The sequence below is a fragment of the Vidua macroura genome, chromosome 10 (assembly GCF_024509145.1).
Source record: "Vidua macroura isolate BioBank_ID:100142 chromosome 10, ASM2450914v1, whole genome shotgun sequence".
Lineage (NCBI taxonomy): Eukaryota > Metazoa > Chordata > Aves > Passeriformes > Viduidae > Vidua > Vidua macroura.
The window spans coordinates 20,121,534-20,144,769 of NC_071580.1; the positions used below are offsets into that span (position 1 = coordinate 20,121,534).

General features: G+C 42.6%; 1 protein-coding gene across 2 annotated transcripts in view; it reads left to right on the forward strand.

Moving 5' to 3' along the window:
- Window positions 1–23,236, forward strand: part of VPS8 (VPS8 subunit of CORVET complex) — a 65,242-nt gene that overhangs the window by 4,927 nt on the left and 37,079 nt on the right. The window contains exons 6-25 of one of the 2 annotated variants that reach the window (XM_053986004.1): window positions 1,017–1,071; window positions 6,169–6,293; window positions 7,699–7,785; window positions 8,787–8,854; window positions 9,450–9,603; window positions 9,706–9,765; window positions 10,560–10,667; window positions 11,461–11,541; window positions 12,045–12,215; window positions 12,878–12,952; window positions 13,425–13,460; window positions 15,667–15,757; window positions 16,823–16,869; window positions 17,747–17,836; window positions 18,230–18,276; window positions 18,760–18,982; window positions 19,752–19,841; window positions 20,964–21,015; window positions 21,272–21,314; window positions 22,041–22,113. In XM_053986004.1, coding sequence (XP_053841979.1) covers window positions 1,017–1,071; window positions 6,169–6,293; window positions 7,699–7,785; window positions 8,787–8,854; window positions 9,450–9,603; window positions 9,706–9,765; window positions 10,560–10,667; window positions 11,461–11,541; window positions 12,045–12,215; window positions 12,878–12,952; window positions 13,425–13,460; window positions 15,667–15,757; window positions 16,823–16,869; window positions 17,747–17,836; window positions 18,230–18,276; window positions 18,760–18,982; window positions 19,752–19,841; window positions 20,964–21,015; window positions 21,272–21,314; window positions 22,041–22,113 — 1,776 coding nt within the window. The remainder of the gene's footprint in view (window positions 1–1,016; window positions 1,072–6,168; window positions 6,294–7,698; window positions 7,786–8,786; window positions 8,855–9,449; window positions 9,604–9,705; window positions 9,766–10,559; window positions 10,668–11,460; window positions 11,542–12,044; window positions 12,216–12,877; window positions 12,953–13,424; window positions 13,461–15,666; window positions 15,758–16,822; window positions 16,870–17,746; window positions 17,837–18,229; window positions 18,277–18,759; window positions 18,983–19,751; window positions 19,842–20,963; window positions 21,016–21,271; window positions 21,315–22,040; window positions 22,114–23,236) is intronic. The other variant, XM_053986005.1, reaches the window with a different exon arrangement.

The window sequence follows — 23,236 nt, forward strand, 5'->3', positions numbered from 1 at the left end:
CTCTCTGTCTGAAGTATTAACTAAAAAGCTGTCTGAAGGATACTCCTGCTTAGCAATTTGCATCAAAGTTGAAGTCAAGCATACTAATCATGTCTAAATATGTCAGAAACTGCCTGTAGGAGAATGAGAAGAGAAACATTTTAATGAGGTGAAATACAGTCAATATTTGTTTTGCCCTTGTGAAGTGAGTTTTAATGTTTTACAAAGGAACTAAAGGTGTGCTCAGTCCCTTCGACTGTAGCAACAGCAGCTCATAAGAAAATATATTTTTGTTTAAAAAGAAGAGGAAAAAGTAGTCACTTCTAAGGCAAAAGACTACCTTAGAAAACAGTGAAGTTGGAAACACGCTGTAGCTGATATGTACATAGAATAAAAACCTGTACTTAAACATCCAGACATTTTATTTTTTTAATCTGACTTAGACTTGATAAGAAATAAAAAGTAGAACAAGATGACTATATCTACAGCATTATGTGATTTCTAGTAAGTTTTATTTCATTGAGTGCAGGCTGGCAAGTGCAGTAGGATCTTTGAGGATATGTTTAATAGGATTTGTTTAATTCCCCATGGAAAGAAATTGGAGTCTCTGGTTTGCTGTAGACTGCTCTTCAGGGGGCCAACACTGGCCAGGGTTTTAGAATAGTTCAGATATGGAAGTAGCAGCTGATTTAGGATAAAATCCCAAGTATTTATAGTCAGCAATTACACCGAAAGAGTGAGACTGACTTAAGAAAGATGAAATTTTGCTGTGGGTATCACTCTGAGCATTTGAATTTCAAAAAGCAGAGGAAAAAGCAGCCCTCTGATCTTGACATAGTCTGTGTGATGGTTGTTCAGGTGTAGTACCTATCTGTCTTCATCTAGGAATTGTGCTTGTTACTTATAAATTGAAAAAGTTATAACCTTTGAAATCTTCCATTGAAATCTTCCAGTCTTTTGGCAAACTTTGCTTGATAAGTGGTGGATTTGTGAAAGATGTTTCTTCTGCTTTCTATCTTCCTGCATGACTGTTTCAGGCAGCATCAAATCTGATAGCAGTGGGGACTTCCCATGGGTTAGCACTGATATTTGGTAAGTTAAAAATAAAGTCTGGAGTTTTTTTTGCATTTTAATGATCTTAAAATATGCAAAATGGCTAAAAACCGCCAGCCTGATTTATAACTGCAGGCTGGGTTTCTTCTAAGATGTTGTTTGTGCTAAATGTGTTTCTCTTTCAGTAAAGAAATGAAGCAGGAGTAATACTTGTCATCCTTATTCATGTTTCTTGTGCATTGTTGGGGTTTGGCACTTTGATATTGAGAAATTTTACCATGTGGGAATTGTCTGAAGAGTCTTTTCTATGTTTGAATAGAAAATACTCTGTTTTCATGTGTAAGAAACCACAACCTGTATGCAACCATCATCAGTAATAATCTTCTGCCCTGTGTCCGAATAGGTGTCAGCTTTATGGAAGTTGTGTTCCCTGGGAAGTGGGGCTTCTGACCCCTGGCTGTCTGCAGACCTGTGCCCTGGGTGTCTCCTTCTCTGCCCTTCCCCTGCACCAGGCAGACACCTCTGGGTCCCTTCATTCTGTCATTCTGTTCTTCCTCTTATCACCAAACTCTCTTACAAGGTTTTCTGAGCTTGTGCCTCTGTTTGCCCAGCTTACCAGCTGGGACAGAACAGCTCTTGAACTGTTCCCATTCACATTCAGATTTTGTGCCCTTTGCCCATGCAACCCAGTTCTTACCCTGTTTACAAATTTCAGTGTATTTATTGATGCTGGTTGCAATTCTTGGAGACCAAAAGTTACAGGGGACAGGGTACTCCATAGAGATGGGAAAGACTGAAAGTGCAAGACTCACCTTCCTAGGTATTTAGGCATTAAACTATTTGATGCCATCTGTTTAATTCAACATTCAACCAATTCTGCTCCCTGAAGGGAAGGTGGATTGAAGAGAGCCTCAGATCCCACCCAAAGGTCAATGGTGATGGGTAAGGGGCAGTGGACCTGCACTGAGGGGAACTCTGATGAAGATTTTCATCCTGAGGGTGGTCAAGCATTAGATAAAGTTGAGACAGGTTGTGTCTCTTTGCTTGGGGATATTCAAAATTCAGCAAGGCCCTGAGCTGGCTGGTCTCTTTGACCTTGCTTGGAGCAACAGGACTGGGCCAGAGACCTCCATGCACAGCTCCCTTACAGCTGAAATGACTCCATGATTCTGTGCTGTAATTTAAAAGTGATGAGGAATGGAAGTGCATGTCCAGTTTTGTTTCAGGATGCTTCCTGGACACTTATTCTCTGCTGAATTCCTTCAGTTCTGTAACTAAAACTTGGGCGTTCACACCAGTGCTCTCAGATCTATCTAAAAAAGAGAAATCCTGACAGGATAGGGCTCTAGAAGGCTTTGTTTTGTGCAAAGAGAGGGTTTGAGATCTGGCTTGGGTTTATTCTGAAGTTTTAACCAAGACTATATTTCTGTAGACCAGTCAATACATCTACTGTTTTTTTACTAGATTTGTAAATTAGGGTGAGATTTACTCTCTGAAGGTTGGTAAAGTGTGTGCAGGGTTTATACTGTACAGTGGGAGCATAACATCTTTTTTGCATGCAAAATTGTAGGTCCATTTTTTGGTTTCTTAATGTATTTCTCTGAATTGTTGTTACTAATACATTTTTAAACTTTATTTTTTCTTTCATATATTTGATTTCAGCTAATTTGTCTCTTCTTCTAAGCCCACCTGTACTCATGACTTGTCTGCTCTGTCCTTATTATAGACAACTTGGGAAACTTTCATTCTGCTTTTGTGAATGCTTCTGTTGACTCCTGAAACATCATCACAGGGCAGCTCTCAGGCTGCACATGTAATATTGAAAAGCAAACTTTCCTTCTGGGTTAATGTTGGATTAGATGCCAAGTCTGGCATCCTGGAAGTGTTGCAGAAGAGGTGGTAGGAGGGGATGTCTGGAGGCCTGGAGACACTCTCCTTTGGTACCTGGGTGAAAATAGTTTTACCGGTTATGTTACAGTGGAATTCCAGTTTTATTTCCTCTCAAATTTCTGTTTTTTGGTCTTCTATGCATTGAAATTCAAATTTATAAGCTCACTTTTTAAACTGCCTGGTTTTAGAACACTAGACATCACAGCATCATTTCTTGAATAAATCAGAAGGGGAAACATTAACCAAAGGAAACACTCAGCAAAATCTGAAGTTTCTCTTCTTTGGAGATTGTCACATATGTGCTGTTCATTGCTTCACTCCTTCCTCTTACATTGATTTCTGGCTTTTCTCTCCTCTTTTGGCCCTTTCTGTGTGGACTGAAAGGCAAAGGTACAGTACCACTGCTGTGTGCATGTCCCTGCATGACCAGGCCCTGTGTTGCCCAGGTTGCATGTTGCCTGTGCCAGGATATCAGGGGCAGCTCAGCAGTGCAGGAACCACTCAGTGGATGATGCTGCTGGGAATTGCTTAGTGGGTGCATGTGCACTGCACACTCCCAGATTCTCCAGGCAGGGACAATAGAGGAGCAGGTAAATGTGATTTTTGTAATGTCCTAGGGCAGCAGGTGCATTGCTATTTGTAAAGGTGTTGTTTTGGGGAAGGACAAGGCTCTTCCATGAGATCACCATCCACCCACAGCATTTCTTGGCACTGTGCCTAATAAAATCAGTAGTGTGTCAGTAATTCTGCAGAAAACCAAGCAGGCCTTTCAAACTCAGGACATAAGGCAAAGATCTTGATGAAAACCTGGTGATCCAAGCAGTATCAACTTCTGCAGTGCTATGCTCATTTCTTTGGTTTGGAAAATGACTTCTTTCACATCCACAAACTTGTCTTTATTCTGTATGTCCAGAATTGTATTTCAGCTCCATCTCATTTTGACTTCAGAGTCTGAAAGCAGCACAGTTACAGTTACTGCTGGAACATTTTCGGATGAAGAATTGCCTTATGCAAATGGAAAAATTAAAAACATTTTTTGGCAATTGATAGCCACCTTTATTTCAAGCATTTGGCGAAAGCTTTTTATGTTTAATCCTTAAATGTGCCTTACTTGCAAGTTGATAATACAAGTCTGGAAAATCATTAGATCAGCTTTTATAACCTTTATAAAAGACTTTTGCTATTGTCTTTTTTTATTACTTTGCCTGCTTATTAGTAGAAGCTCATTGATTTTCTGATCTTGCTTTGCCTTGGAAGCAATTTCATCCATATTATAGTTGAGGGTTTTTTTGTTTTTAAATCTTGTCTCATAGCTCTTATTGTGTGTCATCTTTTGACTGTCTGGAAAAAAGAACAAGTACTGGATTGGTCATACAAATCACTTAATTTTGGGATACAATAGGGGCCTTGTTTGTTTTCAATTGACATTGCAGGTGAGGGAAAAAGCAAATGGCTTCTGAAAGTTCCTGTGGGGATACATATAAAGATGTAAAACCTTTTCAGAGAAACCTGTGGAGGATTCTCCTTTTTCATGCCTGAGAAGAAGCAGGTTACTGATTGAGTCAGTGACAGGCTTAGGCTGAAGTGGAAAGTACTTCCATGAATGAAGAAGTCATTCACCTTTAATGTAAGGAGCTGCAATATTCCCCTATTTTCAAACAGATTTTTATGGTTAGGTGGTATTTTTGTAAATGAACTGCATTTCCAGGCCTCTGGAACAGGTACTATTTCTTTGGATCTTGACACCATTGGAAGAATATATCTCTATGAAACCTGTTTTCCAACTGTAGCTCTGTTTTCTCTGAACTTCTGTGGAAATCTTTCATAATTCATCTTCTTTTTCCTTTACCTGTTCTGATCTATGCTGTGAACACCCCTCTCACAGTGATGTCAAGGTGTGTTCTAGCAGCATGGCCAAGAATGTTTTCTCCTCACTCTGAGCAGTGCTTTAGAGTAATCTAGGTGTTCAGCTGTTGTTACTGGTGTTTATTTCTGAACTCCACTCCTGCCTCTTCATACAGGTGGGATTTGAAAGGTGACTCCCACTGTCACTGTCTGAACAGACTGATAAATGCATTACTTTGGGCAAGAAATGCAAGATACATCCATGCTTTGTTTCACAGCCAGAACATTCCCAGCAGTGCTGTAGAAACATGTCCCATGCCCTGGGCACATCTTCCAGGGTGGTTTCTGTGCTCAGCTCTGTTTCCTTGAGCCAATGCTTTCCCTTCCTTGCTCAAAGTGAATTCTGCACACAGTGTTATTGTGGTGCTTCTGATGTATTTCATATCCCTGTAGTCTTCATTCCAAGAGTTCTCACAAAGCATCTTCCCACTCCCTCACTCAAAAGCAGGACAAAAGCAGAAAGAGGTGGAAAAAGCAGCTCCAGAACATTTTTCTTAGCTTTTGAGAGCAGTGCACCAAAGACAGGCAGAGGATTCTCAACCAAACTAATGAAGAGCAGCATCTTGTAAAGTGCTTGTGAGTCTCTCATGGTGGGAGCCTCCAAGAACTTGGCACAGACAGAGGTGCCCATGGTTTGTGGTGTGCAGGAATGGACAGGGCATGGCCCTGCAGCAGTGCAGTCCCCGTGGAGGCTCTGCAAGCCATGGCACCTCCTTTGCAGCAGCCTGTGGCTCAGGGAGGGAGTTCCTTTATAGAGTAAGAGCTGAATGCACCAGAACTCATTGAGTGTTTTAACTGTGCAGCTTGGAGACAAAAGTGCCTTTTCCTCCCAGCCTTTGGCCTTTAGCAACAAAACCAAGGAGTAAAATTGCATAATAAGAATAAAATTATGTCATAAAATTTCACTTACCAAAAGCCTCTGTTGGGTTTTTGTAATTGATGTTCAAAGGCAGAAATACAATGCTCAAAAGGTAGAATTAATTTTGTCATCTTCATTGCTACAACTTAAGCACTGTTGCAGAATAGTGAAAGGAAAGCTAGATACTGATTTGATTTTTCCTAGTACTTTCTTTTTCAGTATGTAATACCTCTGCATTTCCATATTTCCTGTCCCTGGTTTGTACTTCTAAAAATAATTTTTGTATTTCCCTGCAAGACAGCGTCCCACTCTTTTTGTTCTAACATGAGCTCTCATCTTGTAAACCCCTTTTTAAAAGAACTTAACTGTAAGACTGTGAATTGTTAATGCACCCCAGGTGAATTGTATGTGTAAATAATTTCATTATGTTCATTTTAACCATTGCTCTTTCTTTAATTTTTTTACCAATTGTTCTGCTCCAGATCAGAACCAGGCTCTCCGGCTGTGTCTGGGCAGCACCGCAGTTGGGGCCCAGTACGGGGCCATCTCTGCTCTCAGCATCAACAATGACTGTTCCCGGCTGCTCTGTGGCTTTGCAAAAGGACAGGTAATTCCCAAAGGATGAGCTGCTCCAGTGCTCTGTCCTGAGAGGGTGCCAACAGCTCCAAGCCAAGCCTCCTCAGTCTGTAGCTGTGTGTTGCTGGTTCAGTGCTCAGAAGCAGCACATGCAGCATGATGTGCCCAGAGCCTTTTGGGGCAGCCAATTCCTGCTGAATCAGGTTTCTGTGGAGGAAGTGAGTCATATATAACAAAGGGTTAAATTAATTGTGACATAATTCCTGTTAAACTGAAATGTGTGATGTCTCACTGGGACAAGCAGTTTAGTCTTTCTAGGCCACTCTCTGAGGTCTGTGCGTGGTAATTAAAGCTGTTTTTTACTGTGGTGATGACTTGAAATTCTTGAAACTCATATGTAACCCCAAAGTTAATTTTTGCTAATACCATACTTGTATGACATAAGTAGCATAGCTTTTGAAGGGAAAAGGGCTTGAGTCTGTTGTATTTTTATACCAAAGGAGAGAAAGTAACTCGTGAGCAAAATTAACAAGACTAAACCAAAATAGGTAGACATTACCTTGGTAACATTGAGACGAGTACAAAGAAGGCTACTTTGCTTTTTGCATTCATGTTCCTTTACTTTCACCTTCATAGTAGATGAAACACACCCCTGTGCCTATGATAGGACTAAATGACAGCTTGCTGCAGGCCATACTTAATCCATGCAGGACAGCAGCCAGTTTTAAATGATGCTCAGATAAAACTTTTTGGAGCAAGAGCTCTGAAACATGTGGTCTAGAAGCATTCATAGATGAATTATGGGATCACATAAAGTACTGTTTCCCTTAAAAAAGTTTTATTCAGATTGTAATCTCAGCTCTTCTGGGCAGTTATGCAGTGTGCAGTTTGGGACTTCTTGCTTCTTAGCTGAGAAATTACTTGAATTTAATATTAAGTACGAGCCAAGGTCTATTCTTCTACCTGCCTTGTCATGCTGAGCAAGCTCAGGAGGAGAGGAGGAACAAGGTTCATGGTGGCCATGGAGATGCTTGAGTTTTGCTCAGAGGTGTTAGCAGAGATTTTTCACCTGTTCACTGGTTCTGAGAGAGAAATTCACTTGACTTGTTGGGTGGTAACAAAGTTATCTTACACTCTTTAATGTTCTTATCAGGTAGATAGCTGTGAGCTGAGGGAGGTTGGGCAGGTGGGGAGAGCTGGCCAAAAGGACATGATTCAGAGTTGAGATAACACATGGTGTCAGCTCTAAACACACAAGTGAACTGCTTGGAGAAACAGGACAGGAACATATTTCAGGTCACTTTTCTTTGATATGAAACCCCTACTAACCCAGGATGATAATGGCAGTATAGGAATTTGTTGCCGTACTGTAATGCATGAGGTGATGGAGAGAACCCCTTGACAGTGAGTGTGTACTGAGCAAAATCTGCTTGCAGATCACCATGTGGGATCTGGCCAGTGGGAAGCTGCTGCGATCAATAACAGATGCCCACCCTCCAGGAACAGCTATTTTGCACATCAAGGTAATAAACATTAAATCTATTGCTTTTATACCAGTTTTGTTCAGTCAGATGTGGTGACTTTCCTTGTGCAATACTTTTAGATTTTAGATGAGAGCAGCTGCCTATGGCAGTGGTATGCAGAGATGAGAAAAATGAGCAGAAATTGTTTTAAAATGAAACTGAGTATACTGACATAATAGTTTTGGCTGTAAGTTGTACTGTAACAAACAACAGTTGTTGTCTGTTAGAACTCCTCTCTCCAATGCCAAAATGTATGAAGAATTAGTTGTTAGAACACATTTCTCTAAAACTTGCAGTGTTTTGACCTGAATACATGACTTGCCAAGTTTCAACTTAAAAGAATCTGAACCGTAGAAAGTAGCTTCTGTAAGCAGTTTTTCAAATAGCTTGTTGGGATTGTTTTGGGTTGAAAGAGAAATCATCTATGCCTTCTTGTTTAGCATAGTGTTATTGTCATACACAGAAAATCATACCCGAGTTTGTGCCTGGCATTGTTTTACATGGCCTCAAATGTTTGTGGGCTTACAGATTCTGGATTGCAAACACCTCCAGAAGTGTCCCCAGTGGAGACTGTGATCCTTTGCCTGAATTACTTGATAATCTTTAGAAGTTCTGGATGTTTCTGATTTGGGTCGGTCTGTAACTGCAGCCCATCCAGCAGCTCTGGCCCCAACCTGTGTGCTTGAGGCTGAGGGCCCTTCTAGAGGCAGCTCAGATTTTGGTGTGCTGCAGTTCTGAGCTGCAGCATAAAGTATTGGGGCTTTGATACCAAAATCTGGCAACAGGGCTTGCTGGGGATATGAAGGTGAAACACAAATCTTGCTTTTCTTGCACGTCATAAAAAGCCCCAGTAATTGTCTCAACTCAGTATGTTAAAGGTGTCTTTCTGTAGGTGCACTGCTTGTACTCTGTGTGTTGTTAGTACTGCCATAGCATGTATTTTTATATCCATTTTTTGTAATTTATTTCTTAGAGCCATTTTAATCTCGTTTTCTGCTCAGTTTACAGATGATCCGACACTCGCAATTTGCAATGACAGCGGAGGCTCCGTGTTTGAACTGTCATTTAAGTAAGATAATAACTCTACCCAGAGAAAGTACAAGAAACCAATTCTGGGTCGTGGTTTCTAATACCTAGGGAGAAAAAAAACCATTGAAACCAATGAAGTTATTGCCTGAATGTTGAAGGTGTAATTTAGGGCTGCAGTGTAATTTCTCAGCTGAAGCAAGATGCTGTGTGGCGGTGCAATAGCCAAAGAATAGCCATAGTTGTTAAGGTGTCGCTGTATTGTCCAGAATTTGACACTCCTTGTGGGCTCTTGGTAGCTGTCACAAAAGTGCTGCCTCTCATTTTATCTTGGCTCATTAGTGAGAGCTGTCCTGCAGTAGCTGCTCGTTTTGCTTTTGGCCTCTTCAAGATGAGGAAGGACAAGGAAGAAGGATTGACAGTCAATCTGATCAAGTCCAGGAATTTCCCAAACCATATTCTCAGATAAGATCTTAAGGAATTCTTGTCTGTATCCGAGCAGCTGTATGGGATTGCCTCCAGTGACATGTCTGAAGTGATCCCTGGGGCTGTGCAAGGGACTTTTTAGAAGGAGTGTTTATGAAGGTTCACTCCTGAGATTGTTGGGCTGCCACCAAGCTGATCTGTGCTCTTTGCAGGAGGGTTATGGGAGTGAGGACGTGCGAGTCTCGGTGTCTCTTCAGTGGCTCCAAGGGGGAAGTTTGCTGTATTGAGCCGTTACATGCAAAGGTTGATTTGAGAGACCATCCTCTCACCCAGTATTCACTCCTGGCCATGGCCTCCCTCACTAAGGTAACTTGCTGCTTGCAGGAGACTTGATGTGAGAGATCACAAAGGAGAAGCTCTCTGCTGTATACTCAGACATTTTATTTTGCCTTCTTGCTTTCCTTGAAGATCCTGGTTATTGGCCTGAAGCCATCTCTGAAAGTGTGGATGACCTTTCCCTATGGCCGTGTGAGTAATAAAGTGAAACAGGTGCTTTTTGGGTTACGGCTACAAACATTTTCTTGGAGGGAGGGAGACGAGATCAGGAACAGGTGTTTGGTACCACTGCCTTCCACAGAACTGTGAAATTGCAGTGATAATCTGTGGGTCTGATGTGTGGAGGTTGTGGCAGAGAGGAGGTGAGAAGGCTGCTTCCACCTGTACCTCTGTGAAGATGCTGATTTTCTCAAGCAGGAGTCCTTCAGCTTCTTATCTTTCCTGCTGCAGTCTGTATGCATCCATACATGAGATTTTGACCTGATTATGGCTACAATCACCTTGGACTGGGACCACTGTCCATATTAGAACCATACAACAGTACCCTTAATTACAGGGACAGGAACCAAGAGGAATTTGAGCATTAAAGAGTCTTCTGAACTCTTGATTATTCGCTTTCACTGGTCAATGGCCTAATTCCTCTTGGAAAAGCAGCTGGGGGAAGATGTGGGATAGGTTATGTTAGGAGATTGGAGACAAGGGGGATATAAAGCTGCAGCTTGTTGCAGTCCATGTATCCGTGTGGGATTGGATCTACCCTGAGCAGCTTGGACACCGGTGGTGTTCTGTCTGGGTGTCCATTTTGCCAAGGGCTCCCAAATGTGTGGCTGGACCAAAGGGAGCAATCTGCTGCCAGGAATTTGCTTTGCAGCCCCTGTGTGTACCAGGCGCAGTCAGAAGTGAGAAGCAGCTGATGAGCCACATTTCCTGGAGCTGAGAGTCTGCCTCGTGTGCCTTAACCACTGGCTGTGCTTTTTGTGTGACAGATGGACCCTTCGAGTGTCCCTCTGCTGGCATGGCACTTTGTGGCTGTGCAGAACTCAGTGAACCCCATGCTTGCCTTCTGTCGAGGAGACGTCGTGTACTTCCTTCTGGTGAGCCTGGGCTGTTCTATGCTGCTTTCAGGTGGTCACATCTCATCCACACATTGAGGGATTGAGCCTCTATCTCAGTGACAGTGTGATAGCTGAGCATGCTGGGAACAGCTGCAGCTTCCCACTGGCTTGGGAAAACCAGCCTAGTGGTCACTGCTCTTCAGCTGCAGTGGTGCCTTTGCCTGGAGGCATGAGATCTACCTGTCCAGAAGTATTGATTTACAGTGTGTTTCTACTGGAGATATCTGCGTGGATTGTTTTCTGGGAAAGCACGTGAATTTGAGACACCATCTTAGTTTTTGCTTTAAAAGATGAGTCTGGAAAAAAACTGTGTAAAACACTAAGAAAAGATCTTTCAGTCCTGTTGGTGTGTAACTTGAGGGCATGTTGCTCATCCTGTTTAGATCTGCAGCTGTTACATGTGCAGATATGATTGTTTGGAGACGATTTCATGCTGCTTTCAGTAAGAGAGCAATACCTAGGCTTCTGAAAATCTGGCATTTTGGCTTTGGAGTGCTAAGTTTGTTTTCCATCTCTGCTATCATGTTGGACCTTAAACTTTGATTAAGCACCCAGACATGTTGTCTGGATTGAATCCTCTTTCTCCTCTCTCATCTCTCCTGGTAAAACTGGGGAGAAAGAAAAGGGTGCATGTTTAAACTTTTCTTGCTGACATGCTTGTCTGGGGGGAGCTCAAGATTCCTGGAGTCACTGTGGTGCCCAGTGGGAACTGAGAGGCTGAACTGAAGGAAGTCACTGAGTCTGAGTCAGCCTTGTCTGATTTCTCTTTTAGGTCAAGAGGGATGATAGTGGTGCAATACATGTCACAAAGCAGAGGCAGCTTCATCTGCACTATGATCTCATCAACTTTACTGTAAGTCTCAGTACTGCAGAATGGTTAAATTTTTTTGCACTAGTTTTCTTGTATCTCAATTGCCCTTAGTTCTGTGCTCTTGGCTGTGTTTATCTGATGGTAACTAACTGAAAATGTTCTTATGCTTGGGACTCTGGGAAACCAGCACAGTGTGGTAACCACCTGGGAATGGGTAGTGTAGTTGTCTTGGCTTTGGCACCTCTGGATAGAAAGTGTGCTGGAGCATAAACTGTGTGCCAAGAGGACAAGAGCTCTGGTGGATTGCCATTTATCTACAGCTGTTTTCTGTGAAGATTCCATGTAATTTCTCTGCAGAAGAACCTTTGTTATCTCTGCGTTTGAGGTTATGCATGTGTGCAGTTGTGAAGTGGCTGTGTATAGTAACTAAGCTACTGGCTGTCCCAGAATTCCCAGTAGGGGTACTCAGAGATATGGCCAGAGCCTATTTCCTTGGCTCTAATGGAGAATGCATTGCTGAAATGTGGAATTTGGTGCTTTTGCAGTGGATCAACTCACGGACAGCAGTGCTGCTGGACAGTGTGGAGAAGCTGCACGTCATAGACCGTCAGACTCAGGAGGAGCTGGAGACCATCGAGATCTCAGAGGTTCAGCTGGTCTACAACAGCAGCCACTTCAAGTCTCTGGCCACGGGGGGCAATGTCAGCGAGGCCTTGGTAGGCACTGGTGGCTATGTTTGATGTAGGCCCTAAGTGGAAGCCTGGAGGGAAAAAGCCTTTTGGGAGCATCTCAGAAGTCAGGCAGGGTGGTGATGTGGGCAGCTAACAGACAGCTCATGTTTCCTTTGGTGCATTGAAGGGTGTAGGAACTGCTCCTCTTTTACCAAGCTTTGGAATACGCTGTCTAAGATAAAAGCTGATGTGCTTTATTATTTAAGAGGATTTTTTACTTAATACACCACAGACTGGAGCACTGGCTACTGGCAGTCAAACTGCTGTTGTAGCAGCTCTTATTTCAATGGTTGTCTTTCCATCTGTGTGCCCTGCACATTTGCTCTTGAGGAAGATATGTGAAGAAGCAAGTGACAAGAAAAGGGCCCCATAACTTTTTGACACCTGAGGGTAGAATCAGAGCCTTACTTCATCATGTCTTTGGGTAGCCAGAGCTCAGCAGCACCTGAAGCTGAGTTCACAAGCAGGAGGGAGTGACAGCAGAGCTCTTTGACTTACTACTGCTCAGCAATCTGTGATGCTCTTTCTCCAGCCTCATTTTGATTTCTGCATTACAAAGGATCTTTGAAGTGTATTTATGTTGTTTGGGAAATTAAAAAAAAACCCCAAAACACAGTTTTACTTGCATGTGATTTTTCTCCCTGTAGGCACTGGTTGGAGAGAAAGCTTGTTACCAGTCCATCAGCAGCTGTGGTGGTCAGGTCTTTTACCTTGGAACTAAGGTAAGTTGGGGGAATTTTTCAATAAAAATACAGCGCATTCAGTGTTGATGGTAGCTCTTCTAGAAAAGGGCAATTTGTCTTCTATGGAGATGTGTATTGGGAAAAGGTTCTTTGTGCACTTATGTTGTGGGGTGAAGGAAATGTGCAATAATTTGGTTTTAGCCAGGGTATGGGCTGAGTGAGACATTGTCATAGTTTCACAATATCCTGATTCATTCTGCTTCAGGGTAAACTTAACCTTACTTTACTAATATGTCCTCTGCCCTAAGCTTCTCTGTCTCTGTTATAAATGTGCTAGGGAATAAGCAGAAGAAAATAAGACAGCAGCTAAAGCTAGGCTCCAATTTATACTGCTTGGGGGTTGCTTTTTTTATTCATCTGTACTGGCGTGCTGTGGTGAGTCTGTGGGGTACTATAGGCTGCATGAGCAACTGCCAGTAAATAACTTTCAATTTCTTTTTTTCTTTCCCAGTCTGTTCATGTCTTGACATTGAGAAGCTGGAGAGAGGTATGTTGAGAGGGAGACTATACAACTTAGCCTTGAATTGCTTAAATCTATCTCAAAGGGGGGAGGGGAGCATTTGTGAATAATTTTTTGGGCACTGTGTTCAGGATTCCTGATTGCTACACAGAGCCAGTGCTGTGGATACACTGATTTTCATGGGGACACTGGGACTCCTGCTTGCCTAAATTCCCAGGCTGAATGGAGACCCTGTTCTCCCAAACAAGACATCATACCTTGCTCTGTGTCAGCTTTTGTTAGTGCAATGCATGACTTAGGAAGAGTGTATGATGAAACCTTCTACAAGCTTGTGTGCAAACTTGTGTCTACCACACAAGCATCCAGGAGTGAAAGAGAACCTGCTTCACTAGAGTTTGTCTCTAGCTCCTGCAGGAGCTGCATAATAAAATCCATCAAAGACTACCTGGAATGTTCATAGGATTTTAGGTCCTTGTTGGTTGAAGATGTTTTTTGGAACATCATTTCTCTGACAGCTGAAACCCCATCAATGCCCACACTAAAGTTCTTAGTGATCTATTTAGATCTGTTCCTGTGTTGTACTTTTCACTTGAATCAAACAGCTGTTTTCCTTTCTGCATCACCACTTTGCAGTATGTTTATTCAGTGTGTGCATGTTTTCTCTCAGGCTTTGTTTTGCAAGGCTAAGCAGAGCTCTTTCAGCTCTCTTGAGATTACTTTGCCATTCCTTTCTTTATTTGTAGTCATTGTTCTCTGTGTGTCCTGTGTGCTCAATTTCTTGGGCATGGGCAAACAGTTTCCCACATATTGCTCTGGGTAAGGTCTTACAAGTGCCATGCACAGTGTCACCCCTTCTTCACAGTCTCTGCTAGATGTGTCATTTCTCATGCATCCTTGGATCTCGTTTTTCTATTCCTTTGGCTATATGTTGTCAGTGACTTGGGCACTCTGGAGATTCACTGGTGCCCTGTAGCCAAACTGATTTCTGCTGGAAGTTGCTTGTACTGTTGGATAGCATCATCCTTCTGTTACCTGCTTCAGGGGCACATCTCTCATGTCTTTCTGTTCTTCTGTCTCACCTCACATGCTCCCAATTGGTCATCAGCAAACTTTAGTAGTAAATTCAGCTTATGCCTATATGTAGAAGGCTTCAGTGAATCAAGAATCAGCTCCTAGACTGATTCCCAAGGAGATCTGGTAGCCATTTCTTTGCAATCTCATATTTCTCCTTTAAGCAGTGACCTTCACCATTTTTGCTCTTGCTTAGGTTGCTTTAGGGCTGTTGTCCTTGTCTGTGGTTATAAACTCTTTCACGTGACATTGTATCAGGACCTTTAATAGGATATGAACACTTGAGCTCTGTTGAGGTTTTAGTTACAATGGCTGCTTCTCTCTGCTAGTTTTGTCTCCTGCCATTCACCACTGAATTTGGTTTAGTAAGCTGTAATGAAGAGTCTTGTTCTGATCCATGATTTCAGGTAGAGATTTTCCTGGAATTCCAAAGTCAAACACAATTTGTGCTCTGAGACAGCCCCTTTTAAATTACTATATGGTTTCTGCTGTGTTGCAGTTGTGCCTCTATCATAGGGGACTTAACTGAGAGTTTGAATTGAGCGTGTGGTGATTAGGGTGAAACTGAGAGTTAGTTCTTGCTGCAGAACAGGATGCAGGGCTGAGACCTGGAATCTCTCTTCTCTCAAACAGTTCTTTGACACTGACCTATCATACCAAGGCTAGTGGTGCTCAACCTTGGGTATTAATAGCTCCTTAAAGCAGAAAATACTTGTGATGGACTTCAGTCCTTGCTGACTGTGAGCTCAGGAGAAAATAGGGGGTAGGATAAGTACACACTTTGCTGAAAGCATGGCAGAGTTGTTCACTCCAAGCTGTTGTGCTTCAAGTGATGAGGCAAGGATGGGGAATGGAAATTTTTTATCCTTTGTTTATCAGACAGTCAATAATGCTGGGAGTTTCCATCCATCAAGCATCTGACTTAAAATGTCCCCCCACAGGCACTTGATGTACTGGGACCCCCTATTTCTTAGTCCAGCAGAATATGTCCATTTGAGAGAATCTCTTTGAGATCCTGTCTTTTACTGCAGTGTGGTGAGAGCTTCTGGGGTGTCTTGTTGCCTTGCTGTCAGGAGCCATGACCCACTACTGGGAAATGGTCTGAAAGGGGAGGGAATAATCTTTTCTGTAGCTCTGAGGTCCAGTATGCTTGTTATTTTAGAGAGTTGACCACCTTCTGAAACAAGAACGTCTCACAGATGCCCTGGCTCTTGCTTGGTCCTTTTATGAAGGTAAAGCAAAGGCTGTTGTAGGTAAGTTTGGACTTGTTTGCTTCTAACTGAAACCTCTGGGGATGGTTTTAAATATCTGCACATACAGGAATCACTTTTTAAGGGGAAGAAAACAGAATTGAATTGAAGAAAATAGGATGTGTTGCTTTGAGTTTGGCAGAAGCAACCTTTATATGGAGTAGTTTTTTTTGGTTTTATTTTTAAAACTGTAGTCCCTTTAGCAACTCAAATGAAAGTCAAGCTTGATCTGTGTGTGACTCCATGCTGTTGTCACTTTGCCATGAAAGCGGTAGATCCAGATGTTCAATATCCAACCTGCTAAAATATTCCTGAAGGCTATGCATGACCTGTAGGTACCTTTCAGTGTGATTCTCTGTCAGCTCTGCCAAGCAGGTGCTTTGTTCCAGGTCTCTCCCCTGACTGTACAGGAACTGAAAGAATCATGCTGGCTTTTGGCACCACGTTTCCTACAAAGGAGGTTGCTTGAGAAGTATGTTAATTATACCAGAAACTGCCATTTGTGTGGTCAGATTTGTAGTGGACACATTGATTTTACAGCAAATAACTTCTGATGGCTTTGACAGATGGGATGCAAGTTCCCAGGGCAGGATCCTGCTGTGAAATTGCTGGTATATGAAGATGTGTTTTGTTTTAGTGCATGGATATAGCACAATAAAGCAGATTGTAATGCTTTGAATAATGAAAAACTGTCTCTTTGAGTTGGCATTTATGATATTTTCCCCTTTTAGTGCACTTTATTTAGCTTCTTTGCATCAAGACCTCCTCCAGCAATTACCCTCATGTACAGTCTTTGACAGCTCTCCATTAATTGTTTTCTCAGTGTTAAACAGCACTCAAAACTGTTCTTGCCATTCCTGTGCTGGATCACTCTTTAAGTGAGGAGAACAAACCTTTTGGAAGAAGAGGGGGCTAAAAGTAGGACACAAAATTGTGTATTTACGTATCCTGATCTCTACATCTCAAGGGTAGTTGTGTTAGTATCTGAACTGTGGAGTTTTTTTATTTCTACTGGTAGCTTAGATGAGAAAAGCTTTGTTTTTCACCTCACTCCCTCATTCTTTCTAGGCTTGACTGGAGACACGAGCAAGAGGAAAGCTGTAATTGCTGACAGAGTGAGTCCCTGAGTTCTTCCCAACTGGATTTTCATGTGTGCTGGTGTAATACTGTGTTCCTGAAAGGAACAGTTTCTATCCTCCATGAGTTAATCCAGCTAACTCTAGAACATGTACATGTTCCTTTCTTGCTAAAAGTGGGAGCAGAATATTAGAAAAAACTTGGAAATACCATTTGGGTAGAGGTGGGAGTACAATCTGCGACATTAGCCATCCAAAATGAGACATTGTCATCCAGGCCTGGAGATGTCTGGTCCCCTCACAGTGAAGAGAAACCTTTTGTGTTGGTAACTCTGGAGTTCCCTGACCTTTGTTTGGCACATGTCCATCAGTATGTGACTTGCTGACTCTGAGGATGGAAACTGTGCTCTGTGTTTATGTGAACATGGAATAAACTCTTCAACTGATCCAGTTCAGTTTTTACAGGAACTTGCTTCTGGGAGGGGTGTGTTTAAAGTACACACTTACTGCAATAATTATTTAGCTGTGCTCTGTTCTTGTTATTATATTTGTAGGTAGGTATGTTTTGCTGTATAATATACTTTAACTTAAGTTTTGGGTGAAGATGAGCAGATGAGCCTTGTGCTTCAGGATGTGTTCACCAGCCTGAAAACTGGCATTTGGGCTGGCTGGCCAGCTCTGTGGTCAGTTAAAGTTAGTGTAGGCCTTCACTATCCCTCTGGGCACTTCTGTGCCATTGTCACACCACTCTCTTGGCAGCCTCTTCCATCTTCACCTTCTTGCCCACAGCACTTCATACTCAAAATGGGACAGCAGAGTTTACAGTGCTGCCAACCCCCAAGCCAGTCTGAAATGTGCTACCAAGCAAGGCCTCAGTATAGGATTTGGATGAATTTTCTTATTTGTTGTAATTCAGATGGTTGAAATCCTTCTCCATTACACCGATCGGACTCTGAAGAAATGTCCTGACCAAGGAAAAATCCAGGTTATGGAGCAGCACTTTCAGGTATGGTGCTCCAGAGGATGCTTGTAGAAATCCTTTGGCTTTTTTAATTAATTTTGTTTTGCTGCAAACATTACTCGTCTATTTTTGACAAAACCTTGCTGTGGTTCAGCTCAACTCTTGCCTCTTGTGTGCCTCACAAAAGCAGGACTTGGGTATAGTGGGTGGCAGAGCAGAACCCGTGTGCTCTCTGTGCTCTGCAGGAGTGTCAGCAGAGCTTTTTTCCATATGCATCAGCATATGGAAAACCTGTAACTGTGCCAGTACCAGCTGAGTCAGATACCTCATTGTTTCTGCTCTGTGTTGGCCAGGCTGCATTTCATGCTTTGTAGGATGTGCTGCTTGGCAGGATTTTTGCCAGTCAGTCTCTACAAGTTTGTTGTGTTTGTTCCCCAGGATGTGGTGCCTGTCATCGTGGATTACTGTCTCCTGCTGCAGCGCATGTAAGTCTGAGCTTGCAGGCCTGTCCCCCAGGGCAGACCCCAGCACCCCAGGTAGCCCCCAGTGCTGTTTCCTGTGATACCACATGGTATTCCACATCATTCCATGGCACAGGTCACATCACAGTTCAGAGGAGTGCCTAAAAACCAATACCAAAGTCAGGAACTCAGTACTCACACAAAACCATCTCTTAAATTTGCATTGATGTGTTGAGGAAGAAAAGTTGCTTTGAACCAAGAACCTGCCTTGTTAGATTTTTCTGTCATTCTCATAGCTTCCCTTCTTGCAGCACTTTTTTTTGCTGAAACATCCATAGCTGATTTATGCTGTGTAACATGCCCCAGTACAGCAGCTGAACAGGGCATTCAGTTCCTGAGCCTGGGAAATATAGAGAAAATGGAATTTAATTTGGAGCCCTTGGGAAGTAGATAAGCAAGGAGATTTTTATAAAATTATTTGATAACTAAACTTCTCCTTCCTCTTAGGGATCTATTATTTAACCAGATATATGACAAGATGAGTGAGAACTCTGTAGCCAAAGGCATCTTTCTGGAGTGCTTGGAGCCATACATCTTGAGTGATAAGCTGATGGGAATCACAGCTCAAGTGATGAAAGACTTGCTGCTTCACTTTCAAGACAAGAACAGGTTGGAAAACTTGGAAGCCTGCATTGTGCATATGGATATCACCAGTTTGGACATTCAACAGGTGAGTGGTTGTGTTGCATACTGTATTGAGCTCCTCTGAATAAATCAGCAATTACAACATCTTGTGCTTCTAAGTATGTTCTACAAGTAGAACATGGGTAGAATGGCCTGTGGGGTTTCCCTGTGTCCCTGGGATCAAATTCTATGAGTTGGGAATTGTGCAGCGTGGCTGTGTTTTGGTCCCCCACTTTTTGTCCAGTCATAGGTTAATGCACCAGCAGCTGAATGTGTTGGAAAATCCTTCAGGGTTATCCTCAGTCACTCTTTTCCATTCTGAGTAGCTTACCTGACATCAAAGGCTGCAGGAGCACAGAAAGCTGGAATTGTGTTTGTCAGCTTGGGTACTTGCTTTTGCACAACAGTTGGTGGAGCAGGGAGGTGTTCCTGCTTAGCAGTCCTGTTTTCTGATGGCATGGCTTTCCATTTCAAGGGTGAAGCTGCTTGGAAACTTGATGTTCTGATTCACTAACCCAACCAAACTACTGCAAGCAAGGTTTTTGAAGAACTGGAATTTTAAAGTTTATTCTTTAACCTCATATGAATGTTAGACTCTACACAGTTACATTCCGTGCTTGCTGCATGAGCAATAAATTGAACACTCCTTTGGGGGGTTTGGGGTTTTCACAGAGACTGGTTCTGAAAGTGGAAATTTTCATTTTGCTTTAAGTTGTACTCTTGGATGATGGAAGTGCAAGAACAGGGCCTGGGGAGTGAGAAAGCTGTGAGCTAGGAGCAGCTGTGTAGCTGCCCTGTGCTTTGCTGCCTTGCAGGTGGTTCTCCTGTGCTGGGAAAACCGCCTGTATGATGCCATGATCTACGTCTACAACAGCGGGATGAACGACTTCATCAGTCCCATGGAGGTAGGATGGGTGCTCCTGCAGGAGGGGTTACTGGGCTGGTCAGCACACGTTCTTCCTGAGAAACAGCATTTCAAACACAAAGCCTTATTTTATTCTCTGTATTCTGCATTCTTGCTCATTTCCATTTCAAGGGGGAAATAATGTGTGGTGTGTGCAGTTTATTTCACTGGATGCAGTAGAGGAGAGAAGTGATTTGTAACTACTATGCTTTAGAACACCAAATTCCCTGCTGAGGCAGAAATCCTCTGCAGAGTTAGGGCAGGAAATATAGTCATGTTAATAAAATAAAAAGCAGCAGAAGATAATAACAAGATTATTTAAGGAGACTGCATGAACCTAATTCATACAAAAGGCCACAAACAGCCCTTGCTTGAGGCAGGCCTTGTTCTGAGCACTTGGAAGATCTCAGCAGGAAGCACAGGACTCACTGTAAGGCTCTCTGAAGGCCCCATTGATTCTGCTGGTTATTCTGGAGATGTGCCAATGGCTCTATAACCCAAACGTGTTTCACCATGGAATACTGCTGGTGTTTTCTTAGTAGTGCTGAAATAGACAACTGGAACCATTGGAATGGGAAAATCTGCCTAAGTTTTAGCAGCTGTAATCTCATTTGATTTTTCTAAGGAAGGAGTCTCTTTAGGTGGTCATAATTTTAAAAAGGACTTCTGAAAACCCAGCAGTAGCTGTATGAGTACAAATAACTTTGCTTTCTAGAGGCAATTGTTTAGACAAGTCCTCATTCTACATGCCCAAACTAGGCTCTGGTGACCCTGCTGAGTGGTGGTGGTGTTTGTTTAGTGACAAGATATACAGGAACAGGATGTGGGGCTGGTGGGTTATGCTCTGACTGACCTCTGGGACTGCTGAACATTGCTTTGCTCTTTACTTTAGTGTGGCCTGTGCTTAAGATAAGAAGTGATGGAATGAAGGCTGTTTTTTCATAAAATCAGCTGTAAAGATATTTTGCCATGTCTTTGAGTCCTCTGTGCCTGTTAATTAGAAGACATGGTGATAAAGAGTTTCTGTGGGAAGACACCCCACTGATCTCTGTTTTGAAACCACACAAGTTCTTTGCTTTGAGCTTTTCCAGCTGCTTGAGCACTGCCTTTTTTCTTGTTACAGAAGCTGTTCAAAGTCATTGCTCCTCCACTGAATGCTGGAAAGTCTCTCACAGGTACAGAATGCTTTCCCTTTTAAGGTTTCTTCTTTTGATAATTGATATTTTGAATATCCCTAGTCACTTCCAACAAAGAGATGCAAAAGGGAATGCATACACAATATAAGGGTCTTGGAGAACAGAAGAGTGTTCTAGTATTGTGTGTGAAGCTGCTCTACTTTGTATGATAAACTCTGTTTTTGTGGGAGAAGTACTGCATCTCTGTCTCTTGTCTTGGTGAAGAAAGAGTGACAAATAATTTTTTGTTTTGTAGATGAGCAGGTGGTGATGGGCAACAAGCTGCTTGTGTATATAAGGTAAGGTCCTTCAGAAAGTGTGAGGTGTTGTCTAGTGGTGGCACCAAATTTTAGACTTGCTGTAGTTGCAGAACCTTATTGGGAGCTTCAGGTTCTGAGAGATTGTGTAAAATAGTAGTGGGTACTCACTACAGCTCTCTTAAATTTAAAATCCCTTCCTGTTGCATGTGGTGTGCATGAATAGGAGGGATCAAGTTGGCTTAGAGCCCAAATTACTGCTGATGTACATTTTTAATGTCATAGTTAGGTTTGGTTGTGTGTGAGACACAGAGCTCCTTGACCAAGGGCTCAGTAGCCTCATGTTTTGTAGCAGGTCATGTTCTGCCTGGCCTTTTGGGATAGCTGTGCTCAGCTGTTCCTTGCTGGGTTCCCTGTCAGGGACTTGCACAGGAGGGATACATTAGTGAGTCCCCTTTCTGGACTCTCTGCAAGATTGTGAAGTTAGCTTCTGCATTACTCCAGCTTCCTAAAATAGAAAATTTTGGGGGAGATACTGAATTTTGTCATTATTTTCCTGTTGTGGAATAACTGCACATTTATGCAGTGCATTGGCTCAGTGTGTATTAACAGCAGTGCTGCCTGGGATGCTTCTTGCTTTCATGATTTACAAAATAAATTGGTTTGCCTTGTGTTAAGGGTGTCCTGAAAATTAAGTCAAAAAATTAACAATTTTCAATCTCTTTAATGTCAGGTGTATTCAAATACCTTTCCCCTCCTTTTCTGTAGCTGCTGCTTGGCAGGCCGTGCGTATCCGTTGGGTGATATTCCTGAAGATCTGGTACCTCTGGTGAAAAATCAGGTGAGAAACCTCTTGGAAGGCAACTTTCCCACATGAGGTGTTTAGAAGAAGCTGCATATGTCTTATTTCATGGGTTTCCAACGGAAAACTATTATCAGTCTGATAACTGTATCTTTGTGTTATGAGTGTATCCTGCTGTAATTACAAAATTAGTTTTTAACTGATGAAATCAAACAGTTGTTGCAGTCTGAACATTTAAATGTAATATTTTTCTTTCAATTGTAAATTGGGGGGTGGGAACATAGTTCTCAGTGATTGGGTTTTTTGCCATACTCTTTACCTACAGAGTTACCAGAGATGTGTAACACTGTTTCTTCTTTCTAAACTTAACCTGTCAGATATGGGGGAGTCTTCCCTGTTTTCAAATGCAGGATTGACACTGGGGAGAAATGTCTCTAAGTAGCTCTTGGTTGTAGGTTTCTTGAAGGCTTTTGACTCTTTTGGACTAATCTGACAATTTCTTGAAACAGGGTGTTCCTTATCATTGCTTTTTGTACTCACAAAACTTCTTCCTAAGTTTCTGGCTAGTTTTACAACAAATATTTTTTTGTGCTTTTAGCATTTCTCTTCAGTTTCAGGGTTCCAGTGAGAAGGAAGTGCTTTTTCTTTTGCACTTTCTCTTTGCAGTACAATGGAACAGCCAGTTTTTGCATGTGGGGTGGGTTTTTATGGTTTTTCTGTGTTTGGATTTTGTTTCCTAGTCCAGAACTTGTAGCTCTATATATGTGGTAGCTCTGGGTTCCTGCAGCCTCTTTCCTCAGTGGCTGTGCAAACCAGTCCACTCCACTTTGCTGGGCCAAGCACTGGCTGTTACCCTCTCCCAAGGTTCTTGGGCTGCCCCCTGCTCAGGCTCTGAGGGGAAGCAGGAGCTGTCAGCAGCAGTAGCCCTGGGAAGAGCCTTCAGCCTCTCCTTCCTGTGGTTCCTGGTGGTGTTCCTGAGAGCTGGGCTTAAGTAACACCTTTGTGTCTGGTGGGTTTGTTTTGTTTTCTTAAGCATTCCTAGCTGCCAGAGGTCAGCAGGGAAGGTGTGGATCTGACAGACAAGCTGCTAATTCCTGCTGGATTCACTGCCACTGTGCTGACAGAAAATGAACTCAGAACAGGAGTAAATGGGGGAAAATGA